The sequence below is a fragment of the Mirounga leonina genome, unplaced genomic scaffold (genome assembly GCF_011800145.1).
Source record: "Mirounga leonina isolate KUSES-001 unplaced genomic scaffold, KU_Mleo_1.0 Mir_127, whole genome shotgun sequence".
Taxonomy (NCBI): Eukaryota; Metazoa; Chordata; class Mammalia; order Carnivora; family Phocidae; genus Mirounga; species Mirounga leonina.
In genome coordinates this window covers 56,011,086-56,034,825 of record NW_023270316.1, presented here as the reverse complement: position 1 = coordinate 56,034,825, position 23,740 = coordinate 56,011,086, and the positions used below count along the sequence as shown (strand labels likewise).

At 41.3% G+C, this 23,740-nt stretch overlaps 1 protein-coding gene across 2 annotated transcripts in view; it reads left to right on the top strand.

The window, feature by feature from the left end:
* Positions 1–23,740, top strand: part of LCP1 (lymphocyte cytosolic protein 1) — an 83,799-nt gene that overhangs the window by 47,320 nt on the left and 12,739 nt on the right. For both annotated transcript variants that reach the window (XM_035003363.1, XM_035003364.1), the window contains 12 exons: positions 3,534–3,620; positions 4,191–4,354; positions 4,523–4,652; positions 6,606–6,738; positions 8,990–9,071; positions 10,895–11,060; positions 12,402–12,544; positions 15,793–15,888; positions 18,085–18,280; positions 20,543–20,621; positions 21,389–21,503; positions 22,425–22,558. In XM_035003363.1, the coding sequence (XP_034859254.1) occupies positions 3,557–3,620; positions 4,191–4,354; positions 4,523–4,652; positions 6,606–6,738; positions 8,990–9,071; positions 10,895–11,060; positions 12,402–12,544; positions 15,793–15,888; positions 18,085–18,280; positions 20,543–20,621; positions 21,389–21,503; positions 22,425–22,558 (1,502 nt within the window). In that variant the 5' untranslated portion in view covers positions 3,534–3,556. The remainder of the gene's footprint in view (positions 1–3,533; positions 3,621–4,190; positions 4,355–4,522; positions 4,653–6,605; positions 6,739–8,989; positions 9,072–10,894; positions 11,061–12,401; positions 12,545–15,792; positions 15,889–18,084; positions 18,281–20,542; positions 20,622–21,388; positions 21,504–22,424; positions 22,559–23,740) is intronic.

Sequence of the window (23,740 nt, the reverse complement as noted above, 5' to 3'; positions counted from 1 at the left end):
TTACTTGTGTTTTTCACCGGTCTCTTACCATGCTCTACAACCTAAAACTCTATGTCAAAGGATAGGGCTAAGTTTAGGCTCAGAAGGCTCAGAGATCCCATTCATTCTCCTTACCTTTAACATTGCTTCATGCTTTCAGGGTAACTAGGTCAATGTAGATGTCCCTTGCCTGAAATGAGGGGCAGTACCTGGCTTATAGTAGACATTCAGAAAATATTTGTAAATGAATGAATTTCTCTCATAATCCCATGAACATCCATGAACAAAGAAGTGTTAAGTGGCTTTAGACCAGACTTTATCAAAGGTCTTGCTAAAGTAGGATGGAGGAGAGCCTTCTCTTCATGTCTATAGGGAATATTTGTAAAGGCATAAGGGAGAGCCTGGCCAAATTAGTCACAAGGATCTAGTAAAGGGTACAAAGTTAATGTACTAATTTCTTAACCCAAGACTTGCTTTCCTAACACGTGAAAGCATGATATTCCTAAGCTAGAACACCTAGGTAGGCTCTCTGTTACAGTTTTTTAAATCTCCCATGGAGTATACATATTAGACGACTAATGAATAATTGCTAAGTGAGCGAATGAGTGGACAAAATGAATATCTAACACAAGTGTAAAGGCATTGAACCTGAATAGATAGCGTGAGTGAAGAGAAAAGATTTGAGAATTGGAATCCTGGCTGCTCTTCTCCCTGGCTGTGTGATCTGAGATATGTGTCCTAACTTCTCTGAGCTTCTGTTTCCTGTTATACAAAATGGGAATACATATATTTATGCCATCAGATTTCATTGAGAGACATTATAATAAACACAAAGCTTGTGTTTACTGCATCCCACAAGTGTCCTCTCCTTGAGGCCTGGGTGAAGGGATTGCCATCAGACCTCGGTTCTGTAGCCCTAAAAAAATTGGTTTCTTTGGCTTATATAGATAGAGTGAATTATGTAACTGATGACATTTTCCTTTTTGCATTAGCTTCTAGAGAACTTGGAGCTAGATTTTCAGCCTCCTTCTAGCAAAATGTGCAGTCTTAACTCTGGATTTGGAGGCATAAAGCTCCTCCCTGCCATTATCTTATTTTGCCCATGTTTATTTCTCCTTAACAATTGCATGATTTGGGGGCACCTGGATGGGTCAGTCAGTTAAGCATCTGCCTTCGGCTCAGGTCATGATCCCAGCATCGAGCCCAGCATCGGGAGCTCCCTGCTCAGTGGGGAACCTGCTTCTCCCTCTACCCCTCCCCCCTGCTCATGCTTTCTCTCTTTCTCTGTCTCTTTCACTCTCTCAAATAAATAAAATCTTTTTTAAAAAGTTATATTAGGGTGCCTGGGTGGCTCAGTTGGTTAAGCGACTGCTTCGGCTCAGGTCATGATCCTGGAGTCCCGGGATCGAGTCCCGCATCGGGCTCCCTGCTCAGCAGGGAGTCTGCTTCTCCTCTCCTGCTCCCCCCTCTTGTGCTCTTTCTCTCTCTCACTCTCTCTCTCAAATAAATAAATAAAATCTTTAAAAAAAAAAGTTATATTAAAAAACAAAAAAACAATTGTGTGATTTTATTCGTTTAATTCTTAGGTTTGGATGTAATTTTGTAACCTGGCTCAAATTGTTTTGGGGACAAGGCTTGGTGGGGGTTGGGGAGGAAGGAAGGATGGATGGAAGGAAAGGATGAAAAAAAGAAAAAAGGGAGGAAGGAGACAGAGAAAGGCAGACAAAAAAAGGAAAGGGAACGAAGATGGCAAGAAAGTCAGCTAGCCATTGCCTGTCCCCGAGGGTCACTGTGCTGTGTAACTCATGTTTGCTTGTATGGTTAAGTTCTACACAGTTTTACCTTCCTTCAGAGAACCAGTGAAACTTCTTAGATACATAAGGTAAATAATAAAATTTTTATGGATAATAAAACATATTTGCAGAGGAATTGAAATAGCAACAATCTGATTCTGTGACTTTCAAATCATGCTCCCTTGAGTTCCTCCAGGTACCTAAGGTGACAGGAAGTGGGCTAGTGGTGGCAGGGGGACATTTGGGATTTTTCAACCAAAGCCTCTCAGCGTTGTTCTTTTTATTTGTTCGCTTTTATCTACATGTAAAGCTTCTGGTAACAAAGGATTTGGAGGGAAACAAAAGTTTGAAGCCATTGCTCTATGTACATGACAAAATAGTTGGTGGCTAATAGATGTGGCTTTGCAGAATTGAACATAAGGCATTTTTGGCCTATGGGTGGAAGTGTTAAAACTGTTGTTTTTCTGTGGCTTTTGGTTGCCACTGAGAACAAGCACAGCACTAGAGAATGCTGTGAATGTATAGAAAAGGAAATTCATTTAAAACAATATCCTGCAACAAATATAAGATATTTTTAAAAAATCAGTAACTTCACTAAAATGCTCAAATTATAATTCCATGTAAAAATACCCCATCATCCACACTCCCACCCCACTCACTCATTCCTTCCCCACCAGGAAATCCAGCAAGCTTTAGTGGAACTCCAATTTGAAATATTCCGGTGTGAAATTAGCTAGGGGCATGGAGAATATGTTTTCTGTTTCATTGTCTTTCTACCCACTAGAGGGCAGCAATAAAGCTCAGGGAAAGGAGAATGAATAACTCCAGCGCTAGCCTTAGGTTTCTCAGCAAGACGAGCCTTTCTGAAAAAAGAACACTTCAAAGGTCCCTCAGATTCCCATATATGAATTATTAGAGGGTCAGGTTCCCTTCCTCCTTCTCTAAATATTTAGAGAACTTTGAAAACTCCCTTTGAAGTTATAAAAGTTATCTGTTGGCTTGGCCAACAGATGTGATGTGACATGACATCATCTCTAAAAAAGACATTTATGTAAAAGTTAAGTGTTATGGTTGTATATTACCATGTAACACACCACTCCAAGACTTGGTGCTTTAAAGCAACAATCATTTTATCATGTCTCTTGATTCTGTTGACTGGGCACATCTGGGTGATTTTTCTGCTCCGTGTGATTTGACTGGGACTGTGGACATCGAGGGTCTCAAATCAGTGGGAACATCTCCAATGGCCCTACTGCAGTGCATGGCAGTCGATGCTGACTGTCAGCTGGGAGCCCAGCAGGGACTGTTAACCAAAGTGCCCAGTCATCGGCTTCTTCATGTGGCTTGGACTACTCACAGCATGGCACTTGGTTTCCAAGAGGGAACATCCTAAGAACGGGCATTCCAAAAGGAAGGCGCCAGAAGATTCCAGTCCCAGACATGGCTTCTACTGCCTTCTCAGTATTCAAAGCAGATGCAGGATCAGCCCAGATTCAAGGGGGAGAGAAATCAGCTCCACCTCCTGATGTGAGGAGCATTCTATACACACAGGGAGAGGAGAAAGTGGTGAGAGCCAATTGGAGACCACCACATGGAGCGTTAAGCATAAGGCGATTTCTTACATATTGGAAAGATAGTTATAAATCATGAGGGATGCAGAGGGATATTTCTTCATTTAATAAATGGAGACTGCTGCTTAATGTGGTACTTTAAGAATTAAGATGCACAGAAGTCATTCCTTCTGTTCTTTTCCTTCTGCAGATCTGTTGCCTAAAGCAATAAAAATGGCGAGAGGATCAGTGTCCGATGAAGAAATGATGGAGCTCAGAGAAGCTTTTGCCAAAGTTGGTGAGTAGACCAGGCAGCTCAAGTCACATAATTCTCCTCTTTACTGAGTAGCTTCAGGACAGATTCGATGAAATGGTAATATAAGCAAAATGGTACAAGTGAAAGGAATACAGTGGTATTGGCCAGAGGAGCTGGGGGAACTTAATTTTGAAAGGTTCACTTTAGGAAAATTACTTCTTTCTCTATCAAAACATGGAATGAACACTTTCACACCTGCAGCTTTTCTCCTATTTTTATCTTGTCTGTTTTCTTTGGTTTCCGTTGTTTTTCTACAATTCCGTAGTTTTTCTTTATATCTCTAAGCTTGTGATTTATTTTCCCATCTGTTCCTATAAGTCTCTTCAGCTCCTGCTTCCAGAACCTCTGTTGTGACATGATGACTCGTGGATGTTGGAAGTGACACTAATGTCCATCTCTCATAGAAACAGGCCCCTCGTGAGACTCTGGCTCTCGCATGGGGTCAGGCTATGGACCCTAAATGATTGCCTCTCCAGCACACTCACCTTCCCTCACCTCTTCATCCTGTTACCCGAATTGCCCTGAAACTTCAGGTGGCTGCTTGCTTTGCAGATACCGACGGCAATGGGTACATCAGCTGCAATGAGTTGAATGACTTGTTCAAGGCTGCTTGCTTGCCTCTGCCTGGGTACAGAGTGAGAGAAATCACAGAAAACCTGATGGCTACAGGCGATCTAGACCAGGATGGGAGGATCAGCTTTGATGAGTTTATCAAGGTGAGTATGATGCAGAATACAAGGAGATGCATTTGAAACCTGGGGCTTTAATTTGAAAAATATCCAGAAATACATTCCCACCCTCCTTGCTTCAACATTACATATTCTTCCCTTTGTGGTTTTCTTGATCACAGATTGGGTTTCTAAAGGTACATTACATTTTGGCAGGTTTTTCATGGCCTAAAAAGCACAGATGTTGCCAAGACCTTTAGAAAGGCAATCAACAAGAAGGAAGGGATCTGTGCAATTGGTGGTACTTCGGAGCAGTCTAGTGTCGGCACCCAGCACTCCTATTCAGGTAGGATGTCCCAGTGGGTGCGTGGTGGAAGTGGGGTGGGGGCTGGCATGAGGGGAGACTGGCAGGGTAGTGGGAAAGGGGGCCATATGGAAAGGATCTGTGCCTTCCTGGCATTACAGAGTCTAAACCTAAATAATCCAACACAAGTTTATTGACTACTGCCTGTTGTCCTGTGGTTGGTGGGTCAGTTCCAAGGACATAAGGTAGGAGGAGCAATCCTAATCCTAGGTAGAGTCCAATACCAAATAATCTCAATAGCATTTAAAAAATACACCAAGGCTGCCAGAACTCCTTTGTTAAATCTTATGGATAAAATGAACTACTCAGGCTTCTGTCTCCTCTAAACTTTGTAATAATTCTCAATGCCTGCTAATTGGTCAAAAAAGAAAACAAAAAAACTGTGTTTTCACTGATTTGGAAAGAAGTTGTATATTTCTTCGGAAGGCTGGCATCCAACAGCCTTAACGGAAACTAAAAGTTCAAACAGGATGGTAATCCAACAAATCCCAAGCTGAGTTCTTCAAAACATTAACTGATCTTAAAGGTAAATTCATGATTAAGTACAGTCTGTGATTGTGGAGACACTGTTTAACCTTTTACTTTTTTTTTTTTTTTAAGATTTTATTTTTTATTTATTTGACAGAGAGAGACATAGCGAGAGCAGGAACACAAGCAGGGGGAGTGGGAGAGGCAGAAGCAGGCTTCCCGCTGAGCAGGGAGCCTGATGTGGGGCTCGATCCCAGGACCCTGGGACCATGACCTGAGCCGAAGGCAGACGCTTAATGACTGAGCCACCCAGGCGCCCTAACCTTTTACTTTTATTTTATTTTATTTTATTTTTTTTAAGATTTTTATTTATTTATTCATGAGAGACAGAGAGAGAGAGGCAGAGGGAGAAGGAGGCTCCCAAGGAGCAGAGAGCCCGATGCGGGACTCGATCCCAGGACCCTGGGACCATGACCTGAGCCAAAGGCAGACACTTAACGACTGAGCTACCCAGGCGCCCTAACCTTTTACTTTTAAAGTAAAGACAGAAATTATTTAAATATGTATGATGAATCTTCAAGACAGTGATGTGCTACTGCGGTGCTTCTCAAACTTTTGTGACTCAGGATTCTTCTGAGGGACCCTATTGTTTTCAGTGACACACAATTTGGGAAACACGGTGCTGGGCTGTAAGGCATAACTTGAGGTTTTATTAAAACTTCCAAAATCAACTTCTGGCAGCTTTACTGATAGGAAAGAAAGATTATATCACAAAAGATTTTATTTCATAGCAATTTCATTATGATTGTATGAAGAAGCTCAAAGATATTACAGGGATTATCTGTGATCATCTCACATTTAAATTGGCTGGGCTTGGGGCACCTGGGTGGCTCAGTTGTTAAGCGTCTGCCTTCGGCTCAGATCATGATCCCAGGGTCCTGGGATCGAGTCCCGCACTGGGCTTCCTGCTCGGTGGGGAGTCTGCTTCTCCCTCTCCCTCTGCCTCTGCTTGTGTGCTCTCTCTCTCCTTCTCTGTCAAATAAATAAATAAAATCTTTAAAAATAAAAAATAAAAAATAAATAAATTGGCTGGGCTAAAGACAGCCTGAGTTTTATCCTATAAGCATGAGATCACATTCATATTTAAATTGTATCTAAATATAAATAAAATGTATCTATTATTTATATATATATAGTTATATATGATAGTTACATATTATATATATAATTTCTAAATCTGCCTGCCATATATTTTATGACTTGGAGTGAACAGAGATTCTGTGCCTATTCCTGAAGTCATCTGAGGGTTTTTTTTTTTAATGTCAAAAAATGTGAGATGATAGGATAAGGGACCAGATAATATCTCAATGTCACCCCTAGACATGACAGTCTGAGATCCATGTGTATAATTTTGTTTATGTCAGATTTTCACTTTGCAAGTAAGTCATTTTTATCATTTACTTGCAGAGGAAGAGAAGTATGCCTTTGTCAACTGGATAAACAAAGCCCTGGAGAATGACCCAGACTGTCGACATGTTATTCCAATGAATCCAAACACAAATGATCTCTTCAGTGCTGTTGGGGATGGCATTGTCCTTTGGTAAATAACACTTCCTTCTTGGTTTCCAGAGGTTTTCCTGGGATTTTCGGGAATACCAACAATTCATTGTGTTTATCCTAGGCCAACTTCCTTTGGTGCTCAGCTGGACCCGAACTGCTTTCTGGACTTTTACTTGGCAGGTCCTTGGAAAGCAAACTAATTTCAAAAGCAACTTCTAATGAGAAAAGTAAAACTGTTATTCCTTGGTTGGAGGAGAGGGATGTGCAGCATAGAGACAAATAAATACAGATAAAGATGCAATAATACAAGGCCCAAAGCAATTCTTTTTGGAATATATGCCACTTGGCTTCATCTGAACATGACCTACCGTGAAAATAGATTGATGATAGCAGCATGATAATTGAAGAAACCCAATGCAAGACCTTCAGCAAAGGGCCTTTTGAGTGGTACATACAAACATGCACTTCAGATGCTGAGGACACCTGGAAAAAGAGGAAGATTTTTGGTCTGCAGAAGACCTCAACACACACTAGTCATGATGGTGTCTTTGAAATGCTTCTGTAGCTCTTGCTTTTAGCAGCTTCTGAGACCACTGTCAGACATGGTATTAGTGAAGAGGCTTGAAATGCTCGCTCTCAGGTGGGCACAGGAGTTGGAGGGAAGGATGGGTAGATAAGACGTAGAACCCCTTCTTCCCTGCTCTGAGCAGAACAATTCTGCTTTTGGTATTTTATTTATTAGAGTTCACCTTGAGAGTTCATTTTAAAAACTGTCAACTGAAAAAAAAAAAGACATAAAAAATGTAGCCTTGGGATCAAGTTCCTTAGGTTGGCATCCAACGCACTCCATCATCTTCCCTCAGTCTCCTTCTAGTTTTACCTCCCAGGAGCCCCATGACTCAGGTACCCAGCCCAGGCTACTGAGTGAATGGCTGCGTGAATAACTGAATGCATCAGCAACCACATTTATTCTTCCCCACACACGTCCTGCTCATAACTGCAACTGTGGCTTTGCCTTCTCTTCTTCTTTTTAAGAATACTCTTCCACATCCTCTCCTATAGAAATCATTTACCCTAACAGTTTCTGGTCTATTCCAGTTCCCCAGGGGTCTCTCCCTGCACTGGATTCTCAAAGCACATATTTGTAGTACTTTGGGAGCCATTATAATGCTCTTTTTTTGGACCATTAGGTAACTTTTCATATCCATATATTTTGTGTCTATAATTGCACCATAAGCTTTTCAAGAGCAAGGTTACCTTCTGCTTTCTAAAGTCACCCCTCCCTCCTACCAGCTCCCACAGCTTCTAGTTCACCAACAGTTTCATTATTTTTCAAATAATGACTTAAGAGTTTGTTTTGCCTGAATTGCAATAAAGCGCCTTTCATTTAAATATATATTAAACACACACACACACACATACACATACACACACACGACAAAGTTATAGAAATACATCTTTAAAGAACACCACAGAAAAGGTAGTTGCTTAAAAATTGTTAGGAAAAAATGTTAATGCCGATTTCTCATGAAAAACAAATAGCCACAGTCAAGTTTACTATTCTTTGAATTTGTTGTTGTTTCTTTGGATTTGCTTTTTCAACTTCCTTTCTTTAAATAAGATGGAGGTGACCTAAGGAGATTTATTTTCTATGCCCCTTTGGAGGTTAAACCAGTGCTAAGTGAATAAAAGCAGTTTTTTTACAAATAATAATTGCTTACCTTAGATATCTGATCAATGTATTAGAGACACTTAAGTGGGTGAAATTTCTCAAGTACTGATACAACAGTGACTACAGCAGGATATAAAACATTTTATCATCCACTTAGTTAAAAGTATAGTGTTCTACCAGGTGTCAGAAATTTAGACATTATACAAGCTCAGAAGCATACAGGTGGTCATTTACATAGTGTATATATAGTCATTTATATACAATTTTCACAGCTGAGAAAGTAAAGTACTTATGGAGGATTTGCCTTGGCTTTCTACCCAGAATTTCCTAATATGCTGAGAACACCAGGATGATTTTGCAGCTTCTTAGGTGCATGAAAAAAGTGGGGTCTTTATTTCGTGCCTCAGTATATTAGTATGATTTCAGGAACCTTGACCTTTCCCGTAGAGAGTTTTAATCTAATCAAAATTGCATAACTGATTTTATATCTAAACACTGGATCACACAGATTATATTGCTGTCGTCTTTGCAGATGGTATTGCTAGAATTTAAATTCCATGTCACTGGACTCTGTTATTCAGAAGCCAGCTTTCTTTAATGTAATTGTTTCTTTTTTCAGTAAAATGATCAACCTATCAGTGCCAGACACAATTGATGAAAGGACAATCAACAAAAAGAAACTCACCCCCTTCACCATTCAGGTATGTCTTCTCTCTGTTGCCAAACTGTACGATTGTGCTTGGAATGAATGAGCCCTGGAAATGCAGAGCCAGCCTTTTCCAGGTACTCGGGCGCTATTCCCAAACCCAGCTCTGCGGCCGGTGGTTTGTCACGACTCGTGGGGACAGAGGGAGACAGTTTTGTTTTTTCTTTAATAATATAACAGGGAACCTGGGAGGGGGGAATGTTGGTGGGGTGTTAGTAGTTGGGGGGCATTCTTTGTTTTGGCCCCTTAGGAATAAAATTCACATGGGCTAAGTTTTTAACTCCACTTTCCCTAGCAATTTATCTTTGAGCTGACGCCAAATCCACAGCATGTTAACTGAAAAGATAAGCCTTTCAAAGAAGTGAGGGGGCAACAAAGGGGAAGTCCTCCGGCAGCCTAACAGTGGTATTGGCTGCAGCCACCAAATATAACTTGGTCTTATGCCTTCAATTTGTTGATTAACGGGAACAGTAACCAGTAGTAAGTAAGCCGTATTTCTGTGTTACGTTCCAGTGTTTCAACACTATTGCAATTCTCTTGCTCAGAAAGCATGTCCTACTCCTTAAGTCATGAACAGTATGTTATGCTGTTTGATTGTAAGCAGTGCTGTGTACTTTTAAAACGGAAGCAGGAACCAATGTGAGAACAGTGATTAAACCTGTATGAATGCACTTAATGGTAAATTTAATCTTGATGTTGAATTTTAATATCAGCCATGAATAGAAACGGTATTTTTTGCTCATCATTTGAGCTCTACACTCGGGCAGAAACCCAGCTGTCTGATAGTCCTCTTTCCAATTCACTGGTGGCCTGTCTTTTTTTTTTTTTTTTTTTTTTTGTTTTGTTTTGTTTTTTAAAGATTTTACTTATTTATTTGACAGAGAGAGACATAGCGAGAGCAGGAACACAAGCAGGGGGAGTGGGAGAGGGAGAAGCAGGCTTCCCACCGAGCAGGGAGCCCGATGTGGGGCTCGATCCCAGGACCCTGGGATCCTGACCTGAGCCGAAGGCAGACGCTTAACGACTGAGCCACCCAGGTGCCCCCTGTCTTTTGTTTTTAATTTGTCGTAAACACAACTTCTATACGTCGCTGCCTCTAGTATCTTCTCCTTTGTGGACCCAAGAACAGTATATAGATTCTAGACTGAAAATGGCATTGTTTCTATTCCAACTGTGTATGAGGTGTATACACATTATATACATTGTTATTAGTGATAAGCACATGTATGTATGTGCGTGTGTGTATGTGTGTGTAGGTGTGTATATACTTAAGGCCCCTAGATATTCTGGATACTCAATAAATTGTCTCAGTAAAAACCACTCTATCTTTTCTAGGAATTTGATCTGTGTATTTTTCATTCTCTTAATACCCAGTCTGAAAGTCAAAAAGCTATTTTGTTACTCTTTTTTTATGACCTTGATTTATATCAACAGTTGTGCTGTTAACGATTGCCAATGGCAAGACAATGACTACCCTCAAAGGTGCCCCTTTATGTCTGGCCAGTGGGGATGTTGAGTGTGTCGGCTCCATCACAGGGCACAGTGGAAAACTGTAAGACTCGTTAGTTTGAACCAGGCCAGGATGGACTATCGACTCAAGGTGCCAGTTTGAGTGAACAGGCATAAGCCCAGTATCTGGGTGACCAGATGTTTTTCTTTCAGTTGTTGCTCACTGCTTTCTCTCAGTGTTAAAATTTAGTGAAGACCATGCCTCTAGACCTGTGAACTTTCCAGAAGCAAAGCATTGTTGTCATCCAGGAATCATTGTTTGACATCTGCAAAGTTAAAAACAACATTTGTACACTTTTTCTACCTCAGGAGAATTTGAACCTGGCTCTGAATTCTGCCTCAGCCATTGGATGCCATGTGGTTAACATTGGGGCTGAGGACTTAAAGGAGGGGAAGCCTTACCTGGTCCTGGGACTTTTGTGGCAAGTCATCAAGATTGGATTGTTTGCTGACATCGAACTCAGTAGAAATGAAGGTATGAGCAAAGCCACAAGTTGTTATTAGTGGCCTGGCTTTTTATTAATGCATGTGTTGGGGGCTGTAGGGGGAAGATGTCAGAATAGTCAAGCTCAGAATCCTTAACTTTTGAAAACTATAGTTACATCGAATCCATTGCATTAATGGTATCCACACTGACCAGACTTTTTAAAATGACAGAACAAAACCTTTTTAAGACCACAGACTAATCATAACTTAGAACCTAGAGCTCAGTCCTGGCTGTCTGGGATGCAACCTCAAGGGCTTTTCTGGGTTCACTTTGCTTCTAGATACTTTGTAACAAATAGACTCCTTTTTAACTTGTATTTGATGAAGCGGTTCACATTCATATACCAAAGTGATAGCACCAGATTAGGAGAAAGTTGATCTATTTCTTACCAAGACTATGGAAGATTACATGTAGGGTTTCAAAGTTCGCAACTAAATATTGTAGCTGTCAATCTTACTCCGTCTGCTCTCCCCATTCTATCTGCATTTAAACAATTACAGCCCTGTTGTTTAGATAAAAGAAGTAGATCGTGGTAAGAATCATAAAAAAACAGGGTTACCTTTTAGCTTTCCAGGACAGAGCCCTATGAAATCTGTAGCCAAATTCTAATCTTTAGTTATACATACTTTTTAATTTATATCTCCAAATCACAATAACCAGCAAAAAACCCTGGGTTGCCAATTTTAAACCAAATATATATTAAACATAATATAGAGGAGAAAAAGCAAATAGGAAACTTAGAACCCATGAGAAAGAATATTGATTTACAAATTATGACTGCAACTAAATTTAAACCTTCTAGCTGAGCAAAATATATTTATTCAGCTGGGAAAAATAGAGGAAAGAGTTGATTACAGTTTTTGAGATGCTGTAATTATGCAAGTAAGCATTTGAAATATAAAACACCTCTGGGAGTAGACAAGAAGACAATTGTCATTATTACAAAATTGATCTCTTGAAAACAGAACTGTTGTCGTATCGTAAAATGTGGTCTGACAGACCCGGTGGAGCCTTCTGAGCCTGATAGTCTTGGTTATTTCTGTGGCTCTTCCATGGCCATGGTCTTCTTCTTAGGCATAGCACTGAGATTCACTGGTGACATGTCTTCCCCACCTGAAAAATGAGGATAATAGATAAGCTCTCAAAACCTTACCTTCCTTTTTAGGGAATGATAATAAAGTGTTTAGTCCATGGGAGAGGCTGTAGGTCCCCTTACCCCAGAGAAACAACATTGCTCTGTCAGCTTTCCAGCAGAGCTCACTGAAGTTCTAACTAATCCCTTCAGATATCCCCTGTATTTATTTTTCTTCGGCTTTTGTCCTTCTTCAGCTCTGATTGCTCTTTTGAGAGAAGGGGAGAGTCTGGAGGACTTGATGAAACTCTCCCCTGAGGAGCTCCTGCTGAGGTGGGCTAACTACCACCTGGAGAACGCAGGCTGCAACAGGCTCAGCAACTTCAGTACTGACATCAAGGTAGGAGGAGTGTGCTCTGAACAGGACGAACTGCAGCAGAGAGGGGGAATTGGGGCATTTGTGGAGAAAAGACAGACTCGGCTCCATCACTTCAGAGGCTCTAGAGTTCGTTGGCGGGGGGGGGGGTGCGGCTGGTGCCGTGGGAGCTGCTCGCTCCTCTCAAGGGCCCCGGTGTAGATCTGTCCAAAGTCCTAGCGAGGCCACAGAATCAAAGGGAGATGGGCCTCCCCTGGAGTGAGAGCGTCAGCAAGTAGAGGGAGGAAGGGCAAGAGGTCAGACTGCTTTTCAAGGAAGAGTATGTGTAGGACTGGTGATGTCCTTCTGATTTTATCAAAAATCAGGGAGCATCTGTTGGGAGCATCAGATGGGAATCCTTTAAAAAAATTCAATGAGGATTCCTCTTCTGAGGACACTAAGAACACCAAGCACGGTGTCTGCTGTATACCAGACACTGTTCTACCTGCTTTCTATGTGTATTGGCTCATTTAATCCTCACGATAAACCTTTGCGGTAAAGGTTACTACTTTCTCATTTTACAGATAAGGAAACTGAGGTAGAAGGGGAATTTAATTTGTTCAGGTTCACATAGCTGGGGAACGGGGTCAGAATTCAAACCCAGCAGTCAGCCTCCAAGGTCCCCGTCCTTGAGTACCATACATACTGCCTCTCTAAAACAACCGGTGAATTTCTGGAAAGGTATTCATTTGTAGAAACCAGAGTGGTTTTTAAAAGATAATGATTCTGGAAACCGTCTGCAATGAGAATGCCCCCCAGGGCAGGTAGAAGGGCAGGCAGTCCTACAGCAGAGATCCAAAGGGGGAAAGGCTGAGGGAAGCATGCCCTGTGGTTTTCCAGTTGGTGAAAAGTTCCGTGTCAGGGTGAAAGACAGCTGTTGGCACTAAGGACAGATGGGCCAAGACAGAAGGAGCTTAAGGAGTGGTGTGAGATGCTGGGATGCAGCATGAGGAAACCTTTTCAGTCTCCACTTTCTCAAAAGTTAAAAAGAAATCTTCTCCAAAGAGAATGAGTCAGAGGAAAGGTCACAAGACTCACCAAGAGTCACCTGGGCTTATATTCCTTTGAGTGACAGCTTCCCCCTGCCATGGACGCAATGGCTGCCAGGCATGGTGCTGGTTAGACGGAAGCTTCTAGATGGAAAGTCCCCCATTCCTTAGCACCTAAGCTAATAATGCCAAATGCATTTTTCTAACTACACCACTTTCACTGGTTATTGATGGCCTGGCACCACCAACCAAGTGGGGATTTAACAGGAGCTGGATAGCAGCGTTATCTTCCTTGGTGCTCACCAGTTAAGCTCTGCACCTGTTTCAGCCAAAATTTTCAAGCTTTTCAGCGAAAATTAGGCTGCTTCGTCTGAGCCATAAATTTATCTGATTTCTCATCACTAAAAAGCTGTGTTCTTTAGAATAATAACCATAGGAGCTGGCAAGCTGAGCATAGACAGGGGCGGTGCCTGTCACCACGGGGCAGACAGCTGCATCCTGCCCAAGGTCAGCGCTGTGACGTATGTCTGAGCATCTGGCAGCTTTGGGAGGTGCCCTTAAATCACACAAAGTCTGCAAACATGGGGAGCGAGTGAGAAGGGTTTATTAGGGTCAGATAAAATGAGAGGAGACTTAGCAAAGCTAAGCAGATGTAATACGTGGTAGGCAGATTTGATTTGTGCCCGACACCTGCATGGAACTTTCACTGACTTCAAAATAGCTACGTTAAAAAGTAAGAGAAGGAGAGGGTGGAAGGGAGAGATGAAAAGAGAATTCCCCAGGTGCAGCGTCAGTGGCAGGCTTTCTCTGGTTCTAACGTCTCTAATGTCACAAGTGGGGAGCCTACCTCTGCTGTCCGCAGGCCCCATGCAGGTTTAAAAACAAAAAGAGAACTGCTGATTTTTCAGTCTTTAAGAGAAATTAAGATGCTTTTAAATTATTAAATAAATTACCTGATTATCTGTATGCTTTTATTGAATGAGCATAAATTACCATTTTAAGACTAGGATTCTGTGAATTCTTTTCATCAATAAGCATATTTGTAAATCTAGGAAAACATGAGAATTCAATATCTGTATCCAAGCTGCTATCACTAAATTTAACCATTTTTTTTCCAACTTCTTGATAAACATTAAGTGTGCTTGTCATCTTAATATCTCCTTTTACATAAAGATTGCTTGTTAATGCTTCAACCTTCTGTCTTTGAAGTCCTTATTTTTCTTTTGCTGACTGTCCATTTAAATGTATTTTTAAACTCTGCCTTAAACTTCTGCTTCCTTTCTCCGTCCCTTTTTTTTTTTAATTAAACCTTAGCTGACTGACTTCTGCAGCAATATAAAGGTATATATATTTTCCTGTATACAATTTAATACGTACAAATGAATTATTTTCCTCCCCTAAGAACAACAAAATAGCATTTGCTTCTTTGGGTTGCCTTTTGTATATATCCTATGTTTGTTATACGCCTTTAAAAGAGAAGGTCCGATAACGATATGTAAACAGAGAGAGAAAATTCAGATTAGTGAATGCTTCCAGCTTTGTTAATGAAGTTGCATTCTTGAATGACAGTCAAATAAGAAATATAATATGTTTGCTTTTGGGAAATTATTGGCGTGCTGAGTATGTGATTAGCTGTGCTGGTTTGAAATTGTAATTTCTTTTTTTTTTTTTTTTTAATATTTTACTTATTTGACAGAGAGACACAGCGAGAGAGGGAACACAAGCAGGGGGAGGGGGAGAGGGAGAAGCAGGCTTCCCACGGAGCAGGGAGCCCGATGCGGGGCTCGATCCCAGGACCCTGGGACCATGACCTGAGCCGAAGGCAGACGCGTAACGACTGAGCCACCCAGGCGCCCCTCACTATGCTTTTTATCTGCATTTCCCTAATGATTAATGATGCTCAGCTTCTTTTTATGTGCTTGTTAACTATTTTAAGTCTTGTTTGGAGAAATGTCTATACACAGACTTTGTCCATGTTTTAATTGAGTTGTCTTTTTTTATTGAGTTATAAGAGTTTTTATTTTTTTTTTAAAGATTTTATTTATTTGACAGAGAGACACACAGCAAGAGAGAGAACACAAGCAGGGGGAGTGGGAGAGGGAGGAGCAGGCTTCCTGCCGAGCAGGGAGCCCAATGTGGGACTCGATCCCAGGACCCCGGGATCATGACCTGAGCCGAAGGCAGACGCGTAACGACTGAGCCACGCAGGCGCCCCTGAAATTGTAATTTCTTCATTTCTCGCAGGACTCAAAAGCTTATTACCACCTGCTTGAGCAGGTGGCTCCAAAAGGAGATGAAGAAGGTATCCCTGCTGTTGTGATTGACATGTCAGGACTAAGGGTAAGGCCACGTCCCAAGCTGTGTTGAGAGAACATGATGCCGCCTTTGTGTTGGCAGTTCCCTGGCCCCGCGTGACCTTGACTCTGCGCTTCCATGAGTGCATGTGTCTGCTTAAAGCCCTGTTAAAACTATTAACGACCGTTAATGGCTTCGGATGATAATTGTGGGAAATTGCATCTGAAAATAGACAGGAAGGAAGGAAAGAAGCTAATACCACTCAAATGCCACACACCATGCTCGGCACGTCTGTGTGTCTCATCATTTAAGAGACTCAAGGACCAAGAGGTATTATTATGTTTATTTTTAGGTGCCTGAGTATTATTTCTGGAAATCGGTGGGATATTTTTTTTTTTAAGATTTTATTTATTTATTTGAGAGAGAGAATGAGATAGAGCATGAGAGGGGGGAGGGTCAGAGGGAGAAGCAGACTCCCCGCTGAGCAGGGAGCCCGATGCGGGACTCGATCCCGGGACTCCAGGATCACGACCTGAGCCGAAGGCAGTCGCATAACCAACTGAGCCACCCAGGCGCCCTCTACGAGTTCTTTTAACTCCTTTTTTCAAGAAGACTCTCATAAGATTGGTGTGTGTTTGTTTGGGTTTTTTTTAAAGATTTTATTTATTTATTTGAGACAGAGAGAATGAGAGAGAGAGAGCACATGAGAGGGGGGAGGGTCAGAGGGAGAAGAGGGAGCCCGATGCAGGACTCGATCCCGGACTCCAGGATCATGACCTGAGCCGGAGGCAGTCGCTTAACCAACTGAGCCACCCGGGCGCCCAATCGGTGGGATATTTATGCAAATAAATAAATTTTCACTTTATCAATGAAAAAACTGAGTCTCAGATGGATTAATTAATATGACAGATTACTGGAAGTTATTTGATCCAAGGCTGGGGTCCTTTTCCTCTGGTAGTAATAAGGAGACAACACCGCCACCTGCTGGTACTAGGTGCCAGGTACCATGTTAGGCACATTGCATACATGGCCTCTGACCCTCGCAAATACCACTAAGCTAAGTGTTAATAACTATTTGCTGGTTGAGAAAGCTGAAGGTCAGAGAGGCCACGGAGCCAGTACCTGACATAGAAAGAATTTAAACCCAGGACGGCTCCAACATTCACGCAGCCACACTCCTACCTCACTACATCACTGGGGAGGTAATCAGAGAAAAGGACTGGGTGGAATTGTGTGAGTTCTTAGAAGTGTCTGGTTTGAGGGTTCTTAAAAACAGCACAGCATGGATCTGAATGTTAAAACTGGTTTTGCCACCACTTTAATACTCACCTCGAGAGGTTGCCTCATTCATTCTTGGGCCTCCTTTGTTATCATTAGAATTAAATCCAATGAATTAATATTAAAGTCAACTCATTCCCGAATGACAAGTTCATGAAATGTGTAATGTGCAGTGTCATCTAGTAAAGCATTATGTTAATAAACAATTTAAAATTCTGTTTTCTGAAAATTGGTGGTTTCATAAACTCTTTAAGAGTTTTAAGAATGGTGGACCACATTTCAACAAAACTTTATGTTCTCATAAGAGTCTACTTACAAATGACTGGAGATTGTCTAGAACTATTTGAATAGACTTTTAACATATCAAGCCCTCAATCTGAAGTCTGCAAAAGCCAAATTGCTGCTGTAGATTCATGAATGACAATATGTAGCTCGACTAACTGATCACATTTATTGTGTTTGAGTCGCACGCACACCAGCTCCGTGTGGGAAAGGTGGCTATATGAATCAGAAGTTCTTACTGACAGGTGTAAATGTCTTCGATGAACGGACAATAAAGTATTATTTATGACAATAAACACACACTTTTGGTAGACGAATTCTCACAGAGTCTGTATAAGGAAATAATAAAAAGGAAGCTTCATCATTGAAAATAATTAAGATCAACTTAAATGATAAGCTTATAGAATCTACCGAATCTCTTGAAGAACAGGACAACCAAGCATTCATCTGACATGGTTCTGTACAGAGACGAGAGACTCAATTTCTCAATTTCTGAGATACCTCTTACTTGCTGATTTCGGTTCAGGCAAATACAAGTAATCGTATGCTGTGATTAAGTGTCGATCTGAGGTTAAACACCGAGGGGGTCAGTAAGATGCCCATGTCTTGTTCATGTTACCCCTGCCTCCTTTCTGCGTGGACAGCCTTGACCCAACCTTGACGTGCCCTTCTTCCTTACAGGAGAAGGATGACATCCAGAGGGCGGAATGCATGTTGCAGCAGGCAGAGAGGCTGGGGTGCCGGCAGTTTGTCACGGCCACCGATGTTGTCCGAGGGAACCCCAAGTTGAACTTGGCTTTCATTGCCAACCTCTTTAACAGATACCCTGCCCTGCACAAACCAGAGAACCAGGACATCGACTGGGGGGCTCTCGAAGGTAACTGGAAGCCTGTTGCTTAGAGGTTCGGAAAAGCATTCACCACTCTAATTCAAGGGCAGTTCGAAATTACCTGCTAAGCAGATATAAACCCCTTACGTGCTGGGGAAGATTTGCAAACAGGTCATCAATTCTCTGGTATATAACAAAGAGAATAAATAGATTAATCAAGTCAATTACAGCCAAGCAGGAATAATCAAATACCATTATATCACATCCATTATACATAAGCTTCATCCATTATCAGAATTAAACGTTTTAGGGAAGACAATGCATTTAATTATCAGGTGAAATAAATCCCGAGTTCCAAAAACCTAATTTATGTACTTAATGGCCTGAGTGTTAATTCCTCACACAAGAGATTGCAGCCGCTCATCATCTAAAAATATTTTAACTTAATGCTGAGAGGTGCTTAGTGAGGTGTTTGTTTCTGTTTCGTTTCTTGGATTTGGATTTGGGAGGTGCGGTGGGGCAGAGTAAAGTTTTGAGGCAGAACCCCTGACAGTTGTATTTTGGGGGTTAGCGCCCTAAGATTGGATGAAAAGCGTGTAGCTATCGTCAGGTTCTTTTTTTCCATCATGAATTAGTCTCAATGTTGAGACAAAAAAAAAAAAAAGACAAAATTAATACTAAATGAATATTGCCAAAGAAAGGAAATCCAGATTTAAAGTATTGATTGATTTTTTTTTTTTTCCTGCAATGCTTTACCCGAGCTGGAAGTGCAAAATTCAATCCGTATTGCAACAGTGCTGCATTTGTATCATTTGATAAATTGTGGTCAGGGGTCCAGGCATTTTGTTGACTACCAAGTATATAAATCAAGCCCTCTAATCACCTACTTCCAGCCGCCTCTGGAACATCCCCATTTGGTTCCTTTGCTATCACTTGAAATTCAGCATATACAAAACGGAAATGATCATTTCTCCTCCCTGTGGCGCACTTCTGCCCTCCCCGCCTCCCACCCATCTCCTGTAGAAACTCTCCATTTTCATTAATCATACCACTTTTTTTTTCTTCAATCTCCAAAACCCTGGGTCCCACTTTGATATTTTCCTCTTCTTCACCCCTAAATCTACTGAATTAGTAAATACTAACAATTCTTCCTGCAGAAGGGCTTTTAGATTGTTATTTTTCCTTACTGCTTTCTGGACTCTTACTAAATCATACACCAACCATTTCAATAGGTCTTAGGGGCCTGTTCCTCCATTTATCAAGCATTTGAATGTGCCCATGTGCGGGTGGACACACCATCCCCTCTGCGTATTTAATTTAAATGCAGGGGCGCCTGGGTGGCTCAGTCGTTAAGCGTCTGCCTTCGGCTCAGGTCATGATCCCAGGGTCCTGGGATCGAGCCCCATGTCAGGCTCCCTGCTTGGTGGGAAGCCTGCTTCTCCCTCTCCCACTCCCCTGCTTGTGTTCCTGCTCTCACTCTCTCTCTCTCTCTCTGTCAAATAAATAAATAAAATCTTTAAATGCATATTGCCCTTCAGTAATTTTGCACCCTGCTGCCAGGCACATCACACTTCCGCCTTCATTATATCTCTGCCTTGCTCAAGAACTTATTGTCGTAATAACAAAAAGAGCCTATGATGACTGGCATTGTCTAATATATCAACCCAAATCTGGTGGTTGGCGTTCAGAGAGCCCCAATTCTGGTTGCAGCCACCAAGCAGCCTTCTCTCCGCGAATCACACAGATTCTGAAAAATGACTTCCTGATGGTTTTTATACAGACCTCGTCTGTCACTCCCTTCATGCTCCTATGTATGCTGTCTTCTCTTCCCACTACTTCCTGATGCCTCAAATCCTCTCCTCTTTCCTCCTTCCGGTCCGGGTTTTACTAGCCCTATAAGGTGAAGCTCAAACTCCACTCCATTCCAAACTGTTCTCTCTCCTATTTCAACTCAAGGAGCAAATATGTTCACCTCATGTGTTGGCCCTGGGGCTTGCATGATCTCGCTTTGTTGCCTAAAAGTCTTGTTTCTCCTGAAAGAATGTAAGCTTTTGGGGGCCGACTGTGAACTGCTTCTCCACACAGGAACTTATGCCCTACTAACATGCTATAGAAACACTCGCTGAGTTGGACTAGGAAAGAAAAAACGAACACAGAATAACGGTCCTCATCCAAATCCATTAAGGTTTATTGAATGAGGTTTTTTCATTCTAGATTCAATTTTTATTATAGCCTCTTTAGTTAAACTTTGATCATAAAAAAGGCATATTTTCTAGGGGCCCGAAAGATAACAGGTCTTCATTAATTTAGGTGAGACAAGGGAAGAGCGGACATTTAGGAACTGGATGAATTCCTTGGGCGTTAACCCTCGAGTCAATCACTTGTACAGGTAAGAGAATGTGGGGACTTTTTTTTTTTAAGATTTTATTTATTTATTTGACAGAGAGAGACAGCAAGAGAGGGAACACAAGCAGGGGGAGTGGGAGAGGGAGAAGCAGGCTTTCCGCCGAGCAGGGAGCCCGATGCGGGGCTCAATCCCAGGATCCTGAGATCATGACCTGAGCTGAAGGCAGATGCTTAACGACTGAGCCACCCAGGTGCCCCGGGACTCATCTTTAATGGGAGACACCGAGACCTTGGAAGATCCCCATGATTTCAAATATCTCTGTAGTGTGCAGTTCTCTTCACAAATGTGTGCACTTTGATGAGAAAGGGGCTAGTGCCAAATTGAGCTGCAGGTGTTGGCTCTTTAGCTGAGAAACTCACTTCAGTACAAAATCATAACCCAGCAAAAGGACAGATTTACTACACGTTGTAAGCCTGTGATCTGCTCCTAAGCAGGCAAAACAAAAAAATACTAAGTTTATGGTGACGTGTCTCCTGTGCCATTTGTTGGAGTCATATTTCTTTTCCTGGAGGCAGCATGCTCCAGCTCCAGGGGCATAGATAGCCACAGCTGGGAGAGACCTCGAGTAAGTTTCTTCAATTTCTCTAAGTCAGAGTTTCTTCAGGTCTAAAGTTGAAGCTACGAATACCAATTTCTGTCGGGTTGTTGCAAACGTTCCTTGTGCTGATACATAAGGAAGTGCCTGCCCACCGTAGGCCCTTAATAAATGGTGGCTATCTGAGAATTCTTTTGTGTTTGTTTTTGTCCAGTGACTTATCAGATGCCCTGGTCATCTTCCAGCTCTATGAAAAGATTAAAGTCCCTGTTGATTGGAACAGAGTAAACAAACCACCATACCCCAAACTGGGGGGCAACATGAAGAAGGTAAACAATGACTCTTCAGATGTTCCAACAGGCAGGTGAAGTCATAAGCCTGCAAGGGCACCCTGTGAATACTTTATTAGGAGGCCAAACTTAGATAAGTAATGTTTATCCAGGGATTAAATTACAGCACAGCAATCAGAAGCCTGAATGGTTTCATTAAAGTGAGTCCATTATTTCAGTTGATTACTTATTTATAATTCCATGTTGGATGTCTTTAAACATTATGATGTAAAAATTCTAATTAAGATAATTAGTGCAAGCAGAGCCACAGGGTTGCTTTTCCACCAGCAGGATCCTTATTCTAATTTCCTAAAGAATTAGAGCTTTGTACTGACAGTTTGACTTGTACAAATAGTTTGTCTAATGTCAACACAGTGGGAACATACTGTTTTGTAAAAGCAGCAATGGGGTTGGCACACATATTTCTCACCATTCCTTGTCTTTTTGGCTCTTAATGATCCAAGCGTAGCCACGGGAATACCTCCCTGTCCCACATGTCAGCCCATTATGTGCATGTAGGATGGAGAATCCAGATTTTCCATGACAATCTCCATGCATTCAGCTGTTTCAGGAATACCATGAACAGGTAACTGAGCATGGCCCTCTATTTCTGGAGTGTGATATAGCCATGACAGTGTTCATAATAATTCATTTTGGTTTTGCACTTAGATTACACTATGACTATGTTTTGGTAGAAGTGAGGGGTTCTATTTAAAAAAAAAAAAAAAAAAAAAAAGATGGGAAATTCTTGGACTAGTTTAGAACCCTAGCATTGCAGAACCAGGCAAGACTTGAGAGATCATTGAGAGATCATTCAGCCTGACAACATTTATTTCATTTTGTGTCTTTATTTTTAGTATCTTGTATTTCTCATCATAGAGATGATGACATTAGAATGTTTTCCTTCTTGCTCATTAACAGCTTGAAAATTGTAACTATGCAGTGGAGTTGGGGAAGAATCAAGCTAAGTTCTCCCTGGTTGGCATCGGGGGACAAGATCTCAATGAAGGAAACCGCACTCTAACGTTAGCCTTGATTTGGCAGTTAATGAGAAGGTAACGTAACTCAGGGAAATGACTTTTTATTGAGTATATTATTGACCTGGAAACATACTAGCAAATGTTCAAGAATGTGGTTTGAACCAGCAAAATGATATTTTAAGCTAAACTTAAAACCAAAGGAGTGTTTTGTTATTTTCCTGTTCTGTTTTGTTTTGTTTCTTTTCAGGTCGTTTAAGTTTTCTTTCAGGTAGTTTGAAGCTTTTTTATTAGATTCCTAAACATTTTAGATGGTTTTGTCCTCTTAATGAATCACCCCATTTTCATTATGGTGTGACCCTCTTTATTCCTGGTAATATTTTCTTTGAAATCTACTTTTTCTAATGTTAATGTAGCCACTCCAACTTTCTCTTGATTAATTTTAGCATACATGTCTTTTTCCAACCTTTTATTTTTAGATTTGTGTAAATAGTCAATTATCTTTTAAAGAGGCTTTCCAAATATGAGGGAAATGTGCTATATGTACTATACTTACCCATTTGCCATTTCCAGTGCTTTTCCATGGTGTAGATACAGATTTCCATGATATCATTTGCCTTCTCTCTGAAATATTTCTAACAGTGTAGATCTGCTGGGGAGGAAGCATTCTAGCTTCTAGATGTCTAAAAAGTCTTTATTTCATTTTTCATTTTTGAAAGATATTTTCTCTGTGGAATTCTAGATCGATAGTTTTTTTCTTACAGTTCTTTAAAGATAGTGTTCTTTGCCTTCTGGCTTGCATTGTTTCCGATGATAAATCTGTTGTCATTCTTTTTTTTTTTTTAAGATTTTATTTATCTATTTGAGAGAGAGAATGAGAGAGAGAGAGCGCATGAGGGGGGGAGGGTCAGAGAGAGAAGCAGACTCCCTGCTGAGCAGGGAGCCCGATGCGGGACTCGATCCTGGGATTCCAGATCATGACCTGAGCCAAAGACAGTCGCTTAACCAACTGAGCCACCCAGGTGCCCTCTGTTGTCATTCTTATCTTGATTCCTTGGTATATAATGTCTTTTTTCTCTAGCTTTCAGATTTTCTCTTTACCACTGTTTTTAAGCAAGTGGATTATAATGGGCTTTGGTCTTTCGCATGCTTGAGGTTTGTTGAACTTCTTGAATCTGAGGGTTTGTAATGTTCATCAAATATGGAAAACTTTTGGTCTTTATTTCCTGAAATATATTTCCTGTACAACTCACCCCAATT